At 58.3% G+C, this 16,241-nt stretch overlaps 3 protein-coding genes across 3 annotated transcripts; 1 reads left to right on the top strand and 2 right to left on the bottom strand.

The window, feature by feature from the left end:
* Positions 1-861: 861 nt before the first annotated feature.
* On the bottom strand, positions 862-2,458 carry Mutanase-2 (Mutanase; the record flags this gene model as incomplete). The annotated part of the gene is made up of 3 exons (XM_037317488.1): positions 862-1,612; positions 1,666-2,309; positions 2,378-2,458. 3 exons carry the CDS (start codon positions 2,456-2,458, stop codon positions 862-864), a joined length of 1,476 nt encoding a protein of 491 aa, XP_037182904.1.
* A 3,107-nt stretch (positions 2,459-5,565) lies between these two features.
* Positions 5,566-7,023, top strand: CGCA056_v002228 (uncharacterized protein; the record flags this gene model as incomplete). The annotated part of the gene is made up of 1 exon (XM_037317487.1): positions 5,566-7,023. One exon carries the CDS (start codon positions 5,566-5,568, stop codon positions 7,021-7,023), a length of 1,458 nt encoding a protein of 485 aa, XP_037183788.1.
* Positions 7,024-7,464: 441 nt separating this feature from the next.
* azaB-0 (Highly reducing polyketide synthase azaB) lies at positions 7,465-15,723 on the bottom strand (the record flags this gene model as incomplete). The annotated part of the gene is made up of 3 exons (XM_037317486.1): positions 7,465-14,868; positions 14,970-15,268; positions 15,405-15,723. 3 exons carry the CDS (start codon positions 15,721-15,723, stop codon positions 7,465-7,467), a joined length of 8,022 nt encoding a protein of 2,673 aa, XP_037182910.1.
* Positions 15,724-16,241: the final 518 nt, after the last annotated feature.

Raw genomic sequence — 16,241 nt, 5'->3', positions numbered from 1 at the left:
AACATGCCAGTCTTCAATTAATTCTAGTCACTTGCTATGCCTGCAGTCCTCAAACGTGCCCATCGAAAATATCAGGTTATCAATGAATTGAGGTCCAACATCAGAGCTTGAATGAATCAGATTTCCGTTTCTGTCTATGAGATCGTGTGTTTTGCAAGCGGCCTCTGGCCTTTTGTTTTATCACGGCCAAACTATCGGCCTCTAAGACTAGGCGAATTGTCGCAAATAATGTTTTCGTTAGGGGGCTCGTTTCCGGGTTTTGCTGTTCAGGCGGAAGTTTCTAGCTTACCGGGCGAGGGCATGGACGATGACGGGGACGACCGGGAGGCGCATTCTCTCTGAAGAAGACACTAACGCTGAAGCACGTCTCAGACATCTTGGACGTGAAGTCTGGTGGGGTTTGAGACTGAGTGAGTGTCGGCCTCTTTGGTTTTCTTGATATCGTTATACAATCTAGATTGAAGGCTCCTTCGTAATCTTTGTGCATCATGTATAGGCACGCAAGCTTTTTACCAGCCGCCGGAAGTCATGAATTTGTCTCATGGCTAATGATACGGCTTGGAAATCATAAGAAGCGAATTTCTAAACCTAATAACAATCGACGTAATACACATGGTAGCCAAATCTCTCCATGTAGCCTGGGTGTTTGTTGTTAACTGTCAAACAGGCCCGCGGTTTGTGAGAGCCGACAATAAGTCATTACCAAGCCCACGCTCAAATTCAATCCGCCATCGGGTATCTATCTCTTACAGGGGTATCATCCAAAGCGCCCACCAAATCTTCCAAACTTCTGAACCTGCGTCGTCGTCTTTGTACGACCTCATTCAATTTTCATATCCTTCATTTCTTCTCATCCTTCAATCACACCACGCCGGCAACAACAAGACTCACCAGAGCGACAACCACATACACAAGACTACGACTTTGACTTAAGGACATAGCAGCAGAGTCATCGTCACTGGAGGCAGTGCTCTTGGGGCCATCGCCAGTCTGCGTCGGCGTGGGGTTGGGGTCGTCAACATGTAGCGCCTCGGTGCTTCCAACCCAGGCGTTCCAGTTGGTCAGACCATCAGGGCAATCCGTCAGGATCTTCTTGCCCTCGATCTTGGCAATCTCAATGCCGTACTTGGTCATGGTGACAACGACGTCGCCTCCCTCGGTGAAGGGCACGCTGCCGTGGTAGACACCCTTGCCGCCGTCGGGGATGGACGTCCAGTTGCCCTTCTGCGTCTTGCCGTTGACGGAGACGGTGACCTCGGCGGTGGAGTTGAGGAGGGCGGAGAAGAAGATCCGGTCCTGCACGACCTGGGACACGGCCATGGTTTTCTGCGCCTGGGTGATGGAGTTGCCGACCGTGCCGCCGTCGGCGCAGGCGAGAGCGGGCGAGCCGCGGTACCATGCCATGAAGCCCTCCTCGGTGATGGAGGCGGGGATGGCACGCTTGTAGGTATCGATGAGGTAGGGGAGGAAGTGGCGCCAGCCATCGTGGGGATGGTCAAGGGCGTAGTTGAAAGGGGCCTCGCCGACGGAGAAGGCCTCGAGAGCGTTGGAGCGGACGGGGCCGATGTGGTGGGACTCTCCGTAGTCGTTCCATGAGATGATTTGGACGAAGCTATTGTGTGTTAGTGTCGTGGTCGTGAAATCACGGGAAAGGGGGATTAATACTCAGGCTGCATGTCCAAGACCTGCTTCCAGCGGTCATACCAGAGATCATCGCCACGCCAAACCCAGTTCTTCTTGTATCCAGGAAGGTTGGTATAGAACCACGGGGAGACGGGCATCATGTAGGGCTTCCCCTGGAGAGCCCAGACATAGGCAGCGTCACCCTTGGTGTCCATATTGGTGCTTCCGATAGGCCATGCGTTCCAACTGAACAAACCATCGGCGACGCCACCCGCAAGACTGAGGGCCTCCTCGGGAGAGACAGACGACCAGTCAGGGATGAAGAAGGCACCAGTCTTGTCCTTGATCTCGACCCAGTCCTCGGCGTTCTCGGTGCCCTCGAACGTCGAAGCCACGGGCTTGCCGCCGTACTTGAGGTACTCCTCGCGCTGGAAGTACGTGTCTCCCATCTCGAGGATGGTCTCCACGGGCCACGGGGCACCGCCATGCTCGCCGCCCATGTAGTCGAAGGAGAAGAGGAGGTGGAAGCCAACCTTGGCGGCGGCAGTGAAGGCGACGTCGAGGGCTTCGGCGGTGTGGGGGTCCGTCATGCCCATATTGAGCGCGAAGGCGTCGATGTGAGCCTCCTTGGCGAGCTTGAAGTCATCCTCAAAGTCGCTCATGGTGTAATTCTTGGTGTTTATGAGCTGCAAGGGATTGTTAGGGCGATCATGATCATCAAACGGAGACGGGGAAGGGTGGTGATCAGCAGTACCATGAAGTGGGCGATGACGGCCGCGGCCTGTACTTGGGCCACGGCGGCCAAGAGGCCCGCAAGGAAGGTGATGAACTTCATCGTGAAGGTGTGGCGTGAGCCGTCTGGTCAACGGGGGGAGGAAGGCTTGAGCTGTCAAGAGCACGTTTGATCGGCGTGGGCAAACGGAGTATGCAAACGGGTGAGAAGGGCCCAACAAAGGAGACTGAACAGCGAACCATGCGGCATTATGTATCGTGTGTTCTGCCTCACATCCGCCGCCCTCACTCGAGGACCACCCAGATCGGGTTACATGCCTCACAGCTTCTGCCTTGAGACTGACAGGCTGTCTGGCGTTTGCCGCGGCGGCCCCCACGGGTACGGTACGCCGCGATTGCGCCTGAGCATACAAACCCCGGTATGGCGACTGGCCTGACTCCATCGTGAGGACGCCCGGGTGAGTAGGCTTAGAGAGCCAACGACAGGTGGCGCATGCCCTCGGTTCCTGCAGGGTTGGCTGTGGGCGCTTGCCCGATATGGCAACTTCTGAGGGACAGGGGGGTGCGGCCGTTGCGAACCGCCGTTGGTTGTCTTTTGGGAACATGCTTGATGGGCTGAGTGGATCGTTCTTTTGCAGTGTTAGCTTGGGTGAGTTGTGTGTCTGTCTGCGGTGAGCTTCGTGCCTGCTGTGCCGCCAGGCTGCGGCGCGAAAGACGCTGCGGCAGGCCAAGAGACATTACTTTGGTCAGAAGCCGCTTTTGCCGTGCATGGGAAATGACTTCGCCCGACTTTAGGCTTCAACGAATTGTTATCGTCGAAGATGAAGGTCGGCGGTGGACTATAGTGATGAGGCTTGGTAATGTCTCCTGGAAGAAAGACGAAGACATCTTGATATCCCAATGTGCTGGAGACCGGCGGGCCAACGTCTCGTTGCAGTGATCTGAACCCAGGACAAGAAGGGATCAGCAGCGTCGACGACAAGGAAGTCTCCTGTCGGAGATCTGCCCAGCGGTTCGAGGTCTGGACCGTCCTGTCCAAACGCTCTCTCTCGCGGAGGTAGCATGTAGCATCTGCCTAAGCCCTGTCGCCCTGTCATCAGGCTCTCGCCCGACATCTTAAGCTTGTTGGAGCGGACAAGGATTGCCCAATGCTTGGCCTCTGGGAGAATTGCGGACGACATGCCGAATCCTTCGCCAGCGGCTTCTCACGCACCCACATTCCCACTCACGATCCCTGTCTCCTCGACTGCCTACACGTGCGGAATCGGCCGAGCTGACACCCACCATCACCAAAAAGACAGCTCGCTTGTGACTGCACCGGCAGCAAGGTACCCGTTTGCCAGCCTGCGGTCAGAGATGAGAAATAAGCAATAATACCCTTTTTGGTCCTTCGTAGGCGACTCAGTGAGAAACAGCCGTGCGCCCTCGAGCAGAGCAAGGGTTTTTGCTATCAACAGGGGTTGTAATGAGTTTCTTCTGCCCACTGTTTTCAGGCAGCATACAGCACGATGGGGCAAGTCCCCGGCGAAAGGAGTTGCTTGTCGCTTGTTGCCTTTGATCCTGAAGACTTGGCTCCCTTCTTACCCTTGAGTCGATTTGCCGTTTTCGCCGCGCGCTCGTAGAGCGGACCAACCAGACCGGCGAAGGGCTGACTGAGAGAATCGTGCAGACTCGAAGACCGCAGCGCAGCACCAGCCTTGTGGACCACTAGATCCTGAGCCCCCCGCCCCCTCCTCGGATCGCAAAAGATAAGAGGGAGACACGAGAGACAAGCGGCGGAGCGCACGTCATCGCTGTGGGCTAAGTGTCGGAATACCGTCGAAAGGCATATACGGAAACCTAGTTACTGGCTGTTGTCGAATCCTTCTGTTTATTTTCAGTTTACGAAACGGCGAGCGGTGGGGGAGCATACGATTGGGGCTCCGACGATGAGGATTGAGACGGCGACGGTTGGCGGAAGCCCCTCAAAGATGTGGGCGTCGCGCTGCGTTTCCGGTTGGAAAATGTGCGTTATCGTCGGCCAATCGTCCGGACACCCGCCGAGGTCATCGCGACAGGGGTGTCGAAGGCCTCATCGGACGAGGTGAGAGTCAGAAAATCACCGCAACATCCCTGTACTCATGTCAGCTACATAATCAACTCCTCCGATTCTCAACTTCCTCCGGAGCATCGCGGAGTGAAAAGACAAGATGAGTTAGGCAGTCGGGAGGAACCTAGCGAAAAAAGAAGAAGCAGCAGAGTGACGAGGGTAAAATTGAATGAGAAAAGGACCCTGCAGCCTGCACCAACAGGCTGTTCAGCAGAGATGCAAGCTGCCAAAGTCCCCTGCCACCCCATGTCCGCTCCACCGCTCTAGGCTCCTTGGAGTCGAGTCGCAGTGAGCCCAGAGCCACCGATTCGGCCCGCATGTCACCGTCTCTAAACCAAACAGCGGAAGTCATTCGCCAGTTGGTGCGGTCAACCGCGCTTCCCTCACTCGCCTGAAGGTCGATGTGGCGGGTACTCGGCCTGGTGTTCCGTGTTTCCTCGCCCGCTGGGTTCAGCCCTGGAGATGTTTCTGACGACATTTATCCACCCCAGCGGCTCATGAAGCACCAACGAACAAGCAGCACAACAACGTATGCAAGCTGCTCTTCGGATCTTTCATTTTTCCATCGGGGTCGTCCGGCCGAGTCTCGGATTTGTGTGTTAGTCTTACAGACCTCATCGTCTTGGCTTGAGACTGAGCTCGTCGTCTTCATGGTTTCATCATGACCGTTCATATTGCTAGGCCACAGTGAATCGTGGCAAGGGTTTATGCAATTTTAGCGTGTCGTATTGTCGTCATTGATTAACTTTCGCAACAAACAGACTCGCGAGAATGAGATCAGCGTCTAGTGATGAGCCCATACGAGATACAATGTCATTAGTGTCACATACTGGAAGGCCCGAAGAGCAATGATGAAGGAACGATGAGTTTCGAGAGTTCCCTCGTCAAGATTAAAGGTATTACGGATGCCCTATTACATACCTAAGCTGTGATCTGGCGTAGGGCGTTGCAGCCACTGTTTGACTAGGTCGTGGCGCATTTTGGTACGTACAGACGGGCTGCAGCCTAGAATCCTTGGCGATCGACATATTGACGACCTCCTCCTTTGTGTCGACACTTTGGCATGGAGAATCACTTTCTTTCAACTTCCTCCCATAATACAACAATTGCACGACGTCAACATGGTGCATTTTCCTGACGAAGTTTGGACGCTCATCTTCGGTCAGCTCGAGTTTGACACTCGGGGACCTGATTATACAGATGACAACGAACCAGGATCAGAGGGCCTTGCAGCACTGTCACGGCTATGCCGCACCTCATCTCGATTTCTGCGGCTTGCTCGACCATTTTTGTACCGCAGTCTGCCCTTATGCAATTGGAGGCTTCACGAACGTCTCTTGCGCACACTTCATGAAAACCCACACCTCGCGCGGAGCGTAGAGAACGTCACCCTAGGCGAGGGCGTCTTCAGCCGCGACGACATCACGCCACTCCTTTTGCCGTATTACTCAGAGGCATCCGCGCAGTCCGATGCGAGGTCTGCCGCTACTGATGCGGCGCTCAGAGTTGTTGCCCATGGCGAGGAGTGGCAGGATGGCGTGCCTGATCTTTGGTTCGCCCACTGTGCCACCATTCTGCCCAACTTGAAGTCGATAGAGTACGCGACTCGAAGCTTCGACACGCTATTCCCGGAGATAATCTCACGAGCAGCTAATCAGGGGGTCAACGGATCCGTTGTGGAAGGCCAAGGTTCGGATACAATAGGTCAGGAGACTCCGTCGGCATCACATACTCAGCAAGATACGAATTCATCTGCATTAGAGCAGTCGTCTCTGCCCCTGTCAAAACTTGAAGAGTTCCGGATCAGAAATCAAGACACGGAGTTGGCCGTCCGTTTGGTAAACTACCAAGACTTGTTTCTCCTGCCACAGCTTCAAACGTTTCGCGGCTGGGCTGTGGAACTCAACACCAGGCTTGCATCAAGTGCCCAGACACCACGAAGATTGAGCTCTTTGAGGTACGCACACTTCATAGATTCTCTCGCCGATGCCGACGGTATCTGCGACCTCCTACGCACATGCCCCTTGCTACAGACGTTGGAAATCACCTGGGGATCATCCACGGTTGGAGACAGCACGCTCGACTTTGATCATATCGGCAGGGTTCTGCGCGAACACGGCACAGGCCTGGTAGAATTGGATTTGGACTGCTTGGAATGCTTCTCGTTCGAGGAGGCAGAATGGAGCGGCAAGATTGGTGACTTACGGGGCTTGCAGCACCTGAAGCACCTGTCGGTCCCCGAACCTATCATGCTTGGAAAAGAGGATGATCTTCTTCCCAGTCTGTCCAACGTCGGTGACAGTGATGAGGAAGAAGAGACTGCGGACGAAAATCCGATTTCGGAGGATAGTCTGGAAAGCCTTCTGCCGGACTCTTTAGAGTCCTTGCGTTTCTACAGCGTGTATGATGAGAATGATTGGGTGCGGAAAAGTGTCCAAGGTGTCCTTTCTAGCCAACGGCTGAAGCAGCTTGAGGAGGTGCAGTTGGATGATTGCTGGCGATTTAACGTGAAATGGGACAAGACTGGTTGGCGAAGCAAGAAGCTGAAGGATACGGGTAAATTGATTTTTTATAAGTGACGAAGAAACTCATGAAATCGCTATAGTGGGTGTGCTAAAAACCTCTTGAACATATATGATAAAGGAAGAAAGTCGAGGTGACACCAGCAATTTAATTCACAGTCAAAGCTTGTTAATAGAAATTCATTCGCGAAAGCAAGCCCAAAATCTGATGCGTGTCCATCAAATTCGCTAGAAACAGAGTCTTTGACGTTAAAATGTCCTCCCATAAGCTGTGGCCTTAATTAAGCTACATTTCATCAAGTCTTTATTCATGACCTCTTGACGACTGGCTTTTGCTTAGAGTTATTGAAAGCTTGCCATGCCGGTTCTCCATCTTTTCAGTCAACACGATGAGTCTGGCCTTCTGAAAAGCTCAAACCCAAGTGTTATTTTTTCTGTATCTCTTCATGTTCTCCCCTTGGTAAGGACGACAAGACACGAATGACTTGTTGCTAATTACTAAACGTCACTTTTAACATACTTGCTTCCTTTAGCTATTTCGCCACTCAAAACCTCCATGCTCTTGTTGCCCATGATCTCCAAGACGGAAACCGAAGACCCGCACTCGCTGGCAAGGTAGTTACGAATCTCCATGGCCACCAGCGAGTCCACGCCGTAGACGTGAACCGGCTTGCCAACGTCAATATCAGGCTCTGGGATCCGCATCGTGCGGCTGATCCTCTTGACCAGCGCGTCGCAGATGATTTCCGCTGCCTCCTCCGGGCCTTGGGCAGACTTGAGAGCAAGCGTCACCGACACTGCCCCGTCCTGATCCGATGCGCCGTCCGCTGTGGCCCCCGACTCGCCGCTCGCCGACCGTAGCTGTCGGAACAGTGGCGACTTGATGAACGTCGGCTCTGGCAGCCCGCGCTCCTTGAAAACGGACAGCGGTGCCAGGCCCACGCCGATCTGGGGCTCGGCCTTGCACCCCGCCCGGTCTGCGTCGAGGTGGAACTCAACCAGACTGAGGAATTCGTCCTCGCGGATCCCGTCGTGCGCATAGAAGAAGAGCGGGTTCTTGTTCAGCGTCTCCTGGTTCTCGGCGACGAAGCCTACGCTCATGACGTTGCACAGATCGATGCAAGTCGCCGCCAACCCCTTGGAGCGCCGGTATATCGCAAGCGCATCCTGGAACGTGTTGCCCGCCGCGTAGTTGGACTGACCGCGGTTGCCAACAAGCCCTGCCACGCTGCCCAGCATGACGAAGAAGTCCATGTCCGCGGGCAGATGCTTGTGGAGGTTCCACGTGCCTTGCACCTTGGGGCCCAGGCACTCTTCCCACTGCGCGTGCGACATGAACTCGAACGCCGAGTCGCGGAGCTGCATCGCCCCCTGGATCACGCCGGCGACGCGGGGGAAGCCCAGCCGTGTCAGCTCCGCCAGCGCCGCAACCAGCTGTGCTTCAACGGCCACGTTGCACTTGAGCGCCGTCGCACGCACGCCCACGTCAGCCAGCTCGGCGAGCAGCTGGCGCGTCGTCGCGGCCTCGGCGCCGCCGCGCGAGAGGAACACCAGGTTCTTGGCCCCCTGCGCCGGCCCGGCCATCCACTTGGCGATGGATCGACCAAGCCCGCCCGCGCCGCCGGGCAGCAGGTACGTTGCGTCGGGCCTCAGGCGCGTGGGCGCAGGCGGCTTGGGGACGACCTTGACGAGGTCCTCGGGATGCGCGGCGAGGATGACCTTGCCCATATGCTTGCCCTGCTGCAGGATACGGAACGCCTCTTCGATCCTGCCAAAGCTGTACACGTTGAGCGGCCTGCAGGCATGGAGCTTGCCGGCGGCGTGCAGGTCGACGACGGAGCGCATTATGCGCGAGGTCAGCGGCCGCGCCAAGGTGGCTATCTGGGAGAGGTCGACCGCCGTGAAGGTGGCACATCGGCTGAAGGGGAGCATATCGATCTTGCTGTTGGCCATGATGTCCCGTTTACCAATCTCGATGAACCGCCCGAACATGGCGATACAGCCAAAGGAGGCACGCAGCGCTTCGCCCGAGAGGGAGTTGACAATCACGTCAACACCCTTGCCATCCGTCATTCGCATAATGCCGCTCGCAAAGGACAGGTCACGGCTGCTGAAGATGTGGTCCTCGGCGAGCCCGTACTCATCCATCAGCAGCTGCATCTTCTCGCGCGACGATACGGTCGCATAGACCTCGGCGCCCAAATGCTTGGCCAGCTGGATCACAGCCTGGCCAGTGCCGCCCGCTGCGGCGTGGACGAGGATGCTCTCGCCCGCTTTGAGACGCGCCACCTCGTAGAGACAAAAGTAGGCCGTCACAAAGACGACGGGGATGCTGGCGGCCTCTTCGAACGACATGCTGTCGGGGATTTTGGCCACCAAGTCCCGGGGCGCCCTCGTGCGCGTCTGGAGGCAGTTGTTATCGCCGTTCCAGACGACCATGACACGGTCGCCGACCTTGATATCCGTCACTTCGGCGCCGACATGCGTGACGACGCCGGCACCCTCGTAGCCGAGAATGTTGTTCGCCAGCTCGCCCATGGCCACCATGACGTCGCGAAAATTCACGCCCGCTGCCTTGATATCTACCTGGACCTCGCTGCCACCGAGAGGCTTCTCCGCGCCCGGCCAGTCGATGAAATGCAGCTTGTCCAGGTTTCCCGGCCCAGACGTGTGGAGCTTCAGGCTTCGACTCGGATCGGCACCAAACGCCTCCAGCCTCGGCTGGAGCACAGTCGTCCTCTGTGCGATGAAGTCGTTAACGGGGGGAGCGGCGATGATGCGGGCCGTCTGAACGAAGCCACCATGGTCATGACCACAGCCGGCTGGGCTGACAAGGTAGTCGGCATGGCGATCCGGTGACATGAAAGGTCCGCCGAAATGATGTTTGAAGACCTTGACTACGTTGGAGGCAACGAGCGAGGCCTCGGAAGAGGGCAGGTGCAGAAGCAACAGGTCCGAGCCGTCCAGGTCTCTCTCCCAGCGCACCGTACGAAGAAGACCTGGTATCATGGCCATATGCGGGTTCTCGTGTGGGTTGAGAGTGAGCCACAGCAGCCCTCCGGCCTTGGTCAGTAAGTCGCGCAGCAGCGCGAATTCGGCCTCGCTGAAAGACGACGAGAGGAAGGGCGCGGTGGCCTCCATCGTCACGATACAGCATGTGTTGGCCAGTTCGTGCTGGGCCAGGTCGGCGAAACGAACGACGCTCACGTCGAGCTTGGTCACCTGTGACACGGCCGAGGCCACAGACGTAGCCAAGGACACATCCTCGGGCGTCGCGTGCGCAATCACAAACACGCGGCGGAGAACGTCGTCCTCGTCGAGCTGTTGCTTGCTGGTGGCCTCATCGTCCGGCGGACGCGTCGCCACAACCATGCTCTGCACGTGGAGCTCATCCTTCTCCGAGTCCTTGAGCTCCAGAACGGTCTCGGAAAAGCCAGCATCGCGCAGCACCCGCTCCCACCCCTTTCCGTCCAACAGCGGACCCCAGGGGCGGAAGTCCTCCTTGGCAGCCCACCAGCCTGCAAGCATGCCGAACACCAGAGGAGACTCGAGACACTGCAGCTCGGTCGTTTCCTGGAGGAAGAGTTTACCCTTCGGTTTCAAAAGGCTGTTGACGCGGGTCATGGTCTTTGTGATGTCCGAGGTCGCATGGAGACAGTTGGCCGCGATGATCAGGTCGTAAGAGGCCAGATCGAAACCCTGCTCCTCGACGTCTCTGTCAATGTCCAACGTCTTGAACTCAATGACGCCGCCAGCCTTCCACTTGCTGAACTTGGCTGCGGCACTCTCGAAGAAGCTCGGGCTGATGTCTGTATACGTGTACTTGAGCAACCGGGAGTCTCCGATGATGCGGGTGCCCGCCGGGCAGATGGCCTCGAGGATGCTGGTCGTCGTCCCGCCGGTGCCGGCACCGATTTCTAGCACCTTGAGATCTGCGCCGCGCTTGTGGCTCAGCGTCCTGGCATACTCTCCCATCAGAGCGTGGATCTTCTGAGTTCCTATCGCGACCCGGTAAACGCGCTCGAGCAGATCGTCCATGCCGAACAAAAGGTGCAGTCCGTCCACCTCGCCGCGGAGAATGGGTGCAATGTTGCGCCCCATTCGACAGATCATCGACGCCTCGGGATGGCCTGATGCCTCATAGTTGGCAAGGAACTTGTTGCGTGCCGCGGCGTCTTCCACAATAGCCGGCCACGAGGCCACCTGGCGGAGTACCTTGTTGCTCTTGTAATCATCAGCGATTAGGCGCAGCCAGCCTAGGTATTTCTTCAAGTGTTCAGGCAGCGCCTTTTCGTCCGCGAGCGGCCGCGCCTCGAGGTCCCTGACGGCCTCGGTGATGCAGATGGCGCACGCCAGCTGTACGTCTCCGAGCTGTTTGACGGCGCTCTCCTCGAGCGCCGACGTCTCCAAAGGCTGCAAAACTTTGCGTATGCAAGCCTCGGCCTCGCCGTTGGCCTCCAGAATGTCAATGTCCGGCTTCCAGTCTAGGTTGAAGCAGATTTCACGCCTGTTGCTGGCCGCGTCCCCCGCCGTCGTGCTGTGCTGCAAAGGCACGGCCTCGATGCCGCGCATCACAACCCTGACCGGCCTCTTGGCGTCGAGGTCGGTGCTCCAAGCCGTGATGTCGGCCTCGGCCTTCTTGTGGCCGACGCGGCTGGCTGCGGCGTGTACAATGAGCTCGGCGCCGGTCCGGGCCTCGATATCGGCGCTGACCCACACGCTGCGCATCGCGACCGGCACCATGGGCTCCGTCAGCCGTTCCGCAGAGGCTTGGAGGGCGAAGATGAAGGAATGCAGGATGCTGTCGAAAACGGGCGGGTGGATCACCGAAGCGGCGAGCGCATGGCTCGGCATTGCCGCGGCAATGTCCGGGATGCGGACGGTGGCAAGCGATTGGCCGCTCGTCTCGTTGTCGTTGCTGGAGTTGGAGTGCATGCTGGCAACGTTGCGGAACAGGGGCCCGAACCCGAGACCGATGCGCTCGAGCTCGGCGTACCGGCTCGGGAGAAGTTCCGTCTGCGACACGGCGCAGGCCTGCGTCACGGTAGACAGCAGCTCGCCGTAGTGGCGTTGGCGTTCCCTTGCCTCACGACCGCCGTCAACCTCGCCCGTGGCGGTCTCGGCGACAGTCTCGGCGGCGATCTGCCCGCGGCTGTGCTCCAGCCAAGTGTCATCGTGGGCGCTGAAGGACGTGACCTTCCACTCCCACCATAAGCTGCTGTCTGACTGGCGCGACTCGGAGACGCGCTTCATCGAGAACATGGTCTCGGTGTGCTCGTCCTCGCTGACCTGCAGCGCCCGGGAGATGCTCACGTCGCGCAGGTTGAAGCCGAGCGGCACCTCGCCCTTGTCGCTGTACAGCTGGCGCACGGCTTCGATCGCCATCACCAGGTACGTCACGCCGGCGACGATGATGCTGTCCGTGACCTTGTGATCCCGGAGCCACGGGACCTCCGACACGCGGAGGTGGTTGCGCCACCTCGGGGCGTCCGGGTCCCAATCCCGAACGGGAGCCCCGAGGATATCGTGCCGGGCATGCTTGCGGAACCGCCACGCGCGGCTGGTCCGTGATTCCAACCAAGAATACGTCTCCTTTGAGTGAAGGAAAGGGTAAGGGGGCAGATCCACCAGCATGGCCTCGCTTCCGCCGCCGTTATTGTTGTTGACCTTGGCCAGGTCGATCGGTAGGCCTGCCGCGGCCAGCGTGCCAACTGCGTGCAGCGTAGTGGCGCACGCGTGCTTTCCGCGGGTCAAGATGGACACATATCGCAGGGCCTTGTGGTTCGGGTCGTTGAGGACGGCGTCACGGGCAGCCGCCTGCAGCGCGCCGTGAGGGCCGATCTCGACGAGATGCGACACGGGAAGCTCGGCGCCGCCGCCGACCTTGAGCTGCTTTTTGGCGACGTTGGAGGTGCACAAGGCCACGAGCGCCTGCGAGAACCGCACCGGAGATACGAGGTTCTGCACCCAGTAGTCGGCGTTGGTCATGTCGCTCGCCGCTATCAGACCTCCTGTGACCGAGGACACGACCTGCACGCCGGACAACGACGGCATCCGGCCAACCGCAGGAGCAGGAGCAGCCCGGAGCGTGCCCATCAGTGACCGGTAGTCGTCGGATACGGGAACCATGTGGCGCGAGTGGTACGCCTTGGCCACGCGCAGCTTGCGCGCGAATAGCTTCATGCCGCTCGCGGCTTCCACCAGGGCGTCCACCTTGGCCTCGTCTCCGGAGATGGTGAGGCTGCGGGGCGAGTTGTAGCAGGCGATGACCAGCTCCCCGTCGGCGCCGAGTTTCTCATTGACCTGAGCGATGAGAGGGGCCACCTCTTCGGCGGTGCATCCGACGGCCATCATCGCGCCGCGCGTGTTGTCGGCCGCGGGCCTGGCGCTGACGACGCCACGGTAATAGGCGACCTTCCATGCCGACTCGCGATCCAGAGCACCCGCGGCGTACGCGGCCCCAATCTCGCCGCTCGAGTGCCCAACCACACGCTTGGGCGCCAGGTTCCAACTGCCCAGCAGATCAACCAAGGCGACCTGTAGCACGGTGCAGAGCGTCTGCGAGTACAAGGGCTGGTCGACCTTGGTCGTCTCGGCGCTACGCTGCGTGAGCTCCTCCATCACGCTGAACTCGCTGCCGAGCGTGCCTGTGATGAACCTGTCGGCCTCGGCGACGCTCGCCCTGAAGACGTCGAAGCCAAGAAGCTCGCGGCCCATGGCGAACCATTGTGCGCCTTGGCCGGTGAAGATGAAGGCCGCGGCAGGCGTGCTGGCTTTGCCGGGACGGACAGCGTTGGCGGTGATGGTGGCAGGATCGGTAAGCGCGGCAAGGAGGGACGTGGCCGAGTCGGCGGTGATGGCGAGGCGCCAAGCCAGGCGTGAGCGCCGCTCCGAAAGGGTCATGGCGAGCCTGGAGAGATATGCGTCGTCCATCTGGCATGTTCCGTTCTCTTCGGCCTGCTTCTTCTGCAAGTGCTCCGCGAGGCCGGCGACGACCCGCGAGATGCCTTCTTGATCGTTGGCGGAGAAGAAAAAGACCTTGTGGCTAGCTACTGACGCGGCCTGCTGTGACGAGGTCTTGTGATTATCCTTGCTGGGGCTTTCGAGTGCCGCCAATGTTCCCGATTTTGTTGCATGTAAGTCGCGCCTCTCACCCAGACCCAACTTGTCTAGATAGCTCTTCGCATCGTCCAGCACCACGTGAGCGTTGGTGCCGCCAAAGCCAAAACTGTTGATACTCGCCCTCCGGACCCCCGAGGGCCCTGCCTCGAACGGTGTCGGAACCAGGGGCAGCTTGAGGCCCCATCTGTCGATGGGTATCCTGGGGTTGATCTTTTCAAAGTTGGTGTTGGGCGGTATCATCCCGTTTTCCAGCGCCAAGACCGTCTTGATGACTTGGGCCATGCCGGACGCCGCCTCGACGTGGCCAATGTTCGCCTTGACAGCACCCACGTACAGCGACGGCCTCTCGACCGCCCTCGGTCCGGGTCCGGCACGCCGGAAGACGGCGGCGATGGCGCTGGCCTCGATCGGGTCGCCGGCCGGTGTGCCTGTGAAGTGGCCCTCGAGGAAGCCGGTATGGTCTGGGTCGAGGTGGTTGCGGGCGTAAACGTCCCGTATGAGGCACTCCTGGGCCGCTTTGTTGGGCAGCGTGATGCCGCCGGTGCCGCGGCCGTCCGAGTTGACACCCGTGCCGCGCAGCACGGCGCGGATCACGTTGCCATCGCGGATGGCCGCCGACACGGGCTTGAGGATCAGCGTGCCCACCCCCTCGCCGCGGCCGTAGCCGTTGGCGCGCGCGTCGAGCGAATAGCACTTGCCATCGGGCGACACCATGCCGAGGCCGCTGGCGCGGAACATAAACTCGGGGGACTCGATTATGTTGACTCCGGTGATAATAGACTGTTTGGGGTTGGTACGTCAGTTTGATGTGCTTGGGCGGATTGCATGGTTGACCGCCGCCGTGTTTGCTCCAACGGAAGGATTCTGGGGACATGACATACCATATCGCTGAGCCCGGCGCGCAGGTCCTGGGCTCCTGTGTGCAACGCCACGATGCTGCCTGAGCAGGCCGTGTCCAGAGTGAAGCTGCTGCCTCTCAGGTCGTAGAACCAGCTTACCCGTGCCGCGAGGATGGCCGCGCTGGTGCCGATTGGTTTATACTTGACGGACAAGTCTGGGTCTTCTTGCAGGATGGAACGCACGTCGTCGGTGAAGACCGCCGCGAACACGCTGGTTTTGCTTCCTTTCACGTCTTCGAGTCGGAGGCCGGCGCTCTCCATTGCCTCGTAAACATTTTCCACTAGAGGTTTTGGGTGGTAAGCCTTGTGATGATGTCTACAGTTTTCTTCTTTCTTTTATTTCTTCTTCTTCCAAGAGGTTTGTTTGCAGGCAAACTCCTCCGATCTCACGCAGTTGGGTTTACACAAATCACCTACTGACTATCCGCTGCTGGAGATCCATTGTTTCTGTCTCTCTGCGGGTGATGTTGAAGAAGGCGGCGTCGAACTGCTTGCCGTTCTGCTCGCCGTCGCGCAGGAAATGCCCGCCCTTTACCGTGTTGCTCCCCGCGCGCTCCTGCGACGGATGGTAGTGTGCGTCCTGGTTCCATCTCGATGACGGGACTTCGGACCAGGCCGACTTGCCGTCCATCAGCAGATCCCATAATTTCGAGGGACTCGTGGCGTCGCCGGGGAAGCGGCAGGCCATGCCGATGATGGCGATGTCCTCGTCGAGGCCATGAATCGTTGACCCCATTGTGCCGTCTTGTTGATGTGAGAATGTAGTTTATACAGGAGCCCGGGTGAAGAACCAAGGCAGTTGGGTACGGAAGGGTATAAATAACTTGTATCCAGTAGACGAAACCTGGGACATCATACTTGTATGAAATTAGACGGAAATCGGTTGTTAGACGTGATTCCCTTCACATTGAATCGACCAACCATCCGGCATGTAGTGATCCCTTGTCTGTAATGGGCCGCGTTAGCCCAAATGCCCCTCATTCAAACAACCCCCCGCATGGGACCTACGTTGAATTTCCTCATCTTCAAAGCAGTGTAGCCAAAACTCCACAGCTTCAACGGTCTATCGAAAGATAAACCGGTCTCGGGCCTTCTGCCACACATGACCTCAAAGGCCTGAGTTTCACTGACCAATCAGAACCCTTACAATCAACTCCCCTTCAAATGCAACGCATCCTGAATCGCCAAGCCCCACGGGCACTAGCGGATAACCGATAAAATGCGGTCCCCAAGGGCACCCCGGGCCGACTACTT

The sequence above is a fragment of the Colletotrichum aenigma genome, assembly GCF_013390185.1.
Source record: "Colletotrichum aenigma strain Cg56 chromosome Unknown KSG_Cg56_contig02, whole genome shotgun sequence".
Taxonomy (NCBI): Eukaryota; Fungi; Ascomycota; class Sordariomycetes; order Glomerellales; family Glomerellaceae; genus Colletotrichum; species Colletotrichum aenigma.
The sequence above is the reverse complement of the archived record's forward strand: the minus strand, read 5'-3'. Positions and strand labels throughout refer to the sequence as shown.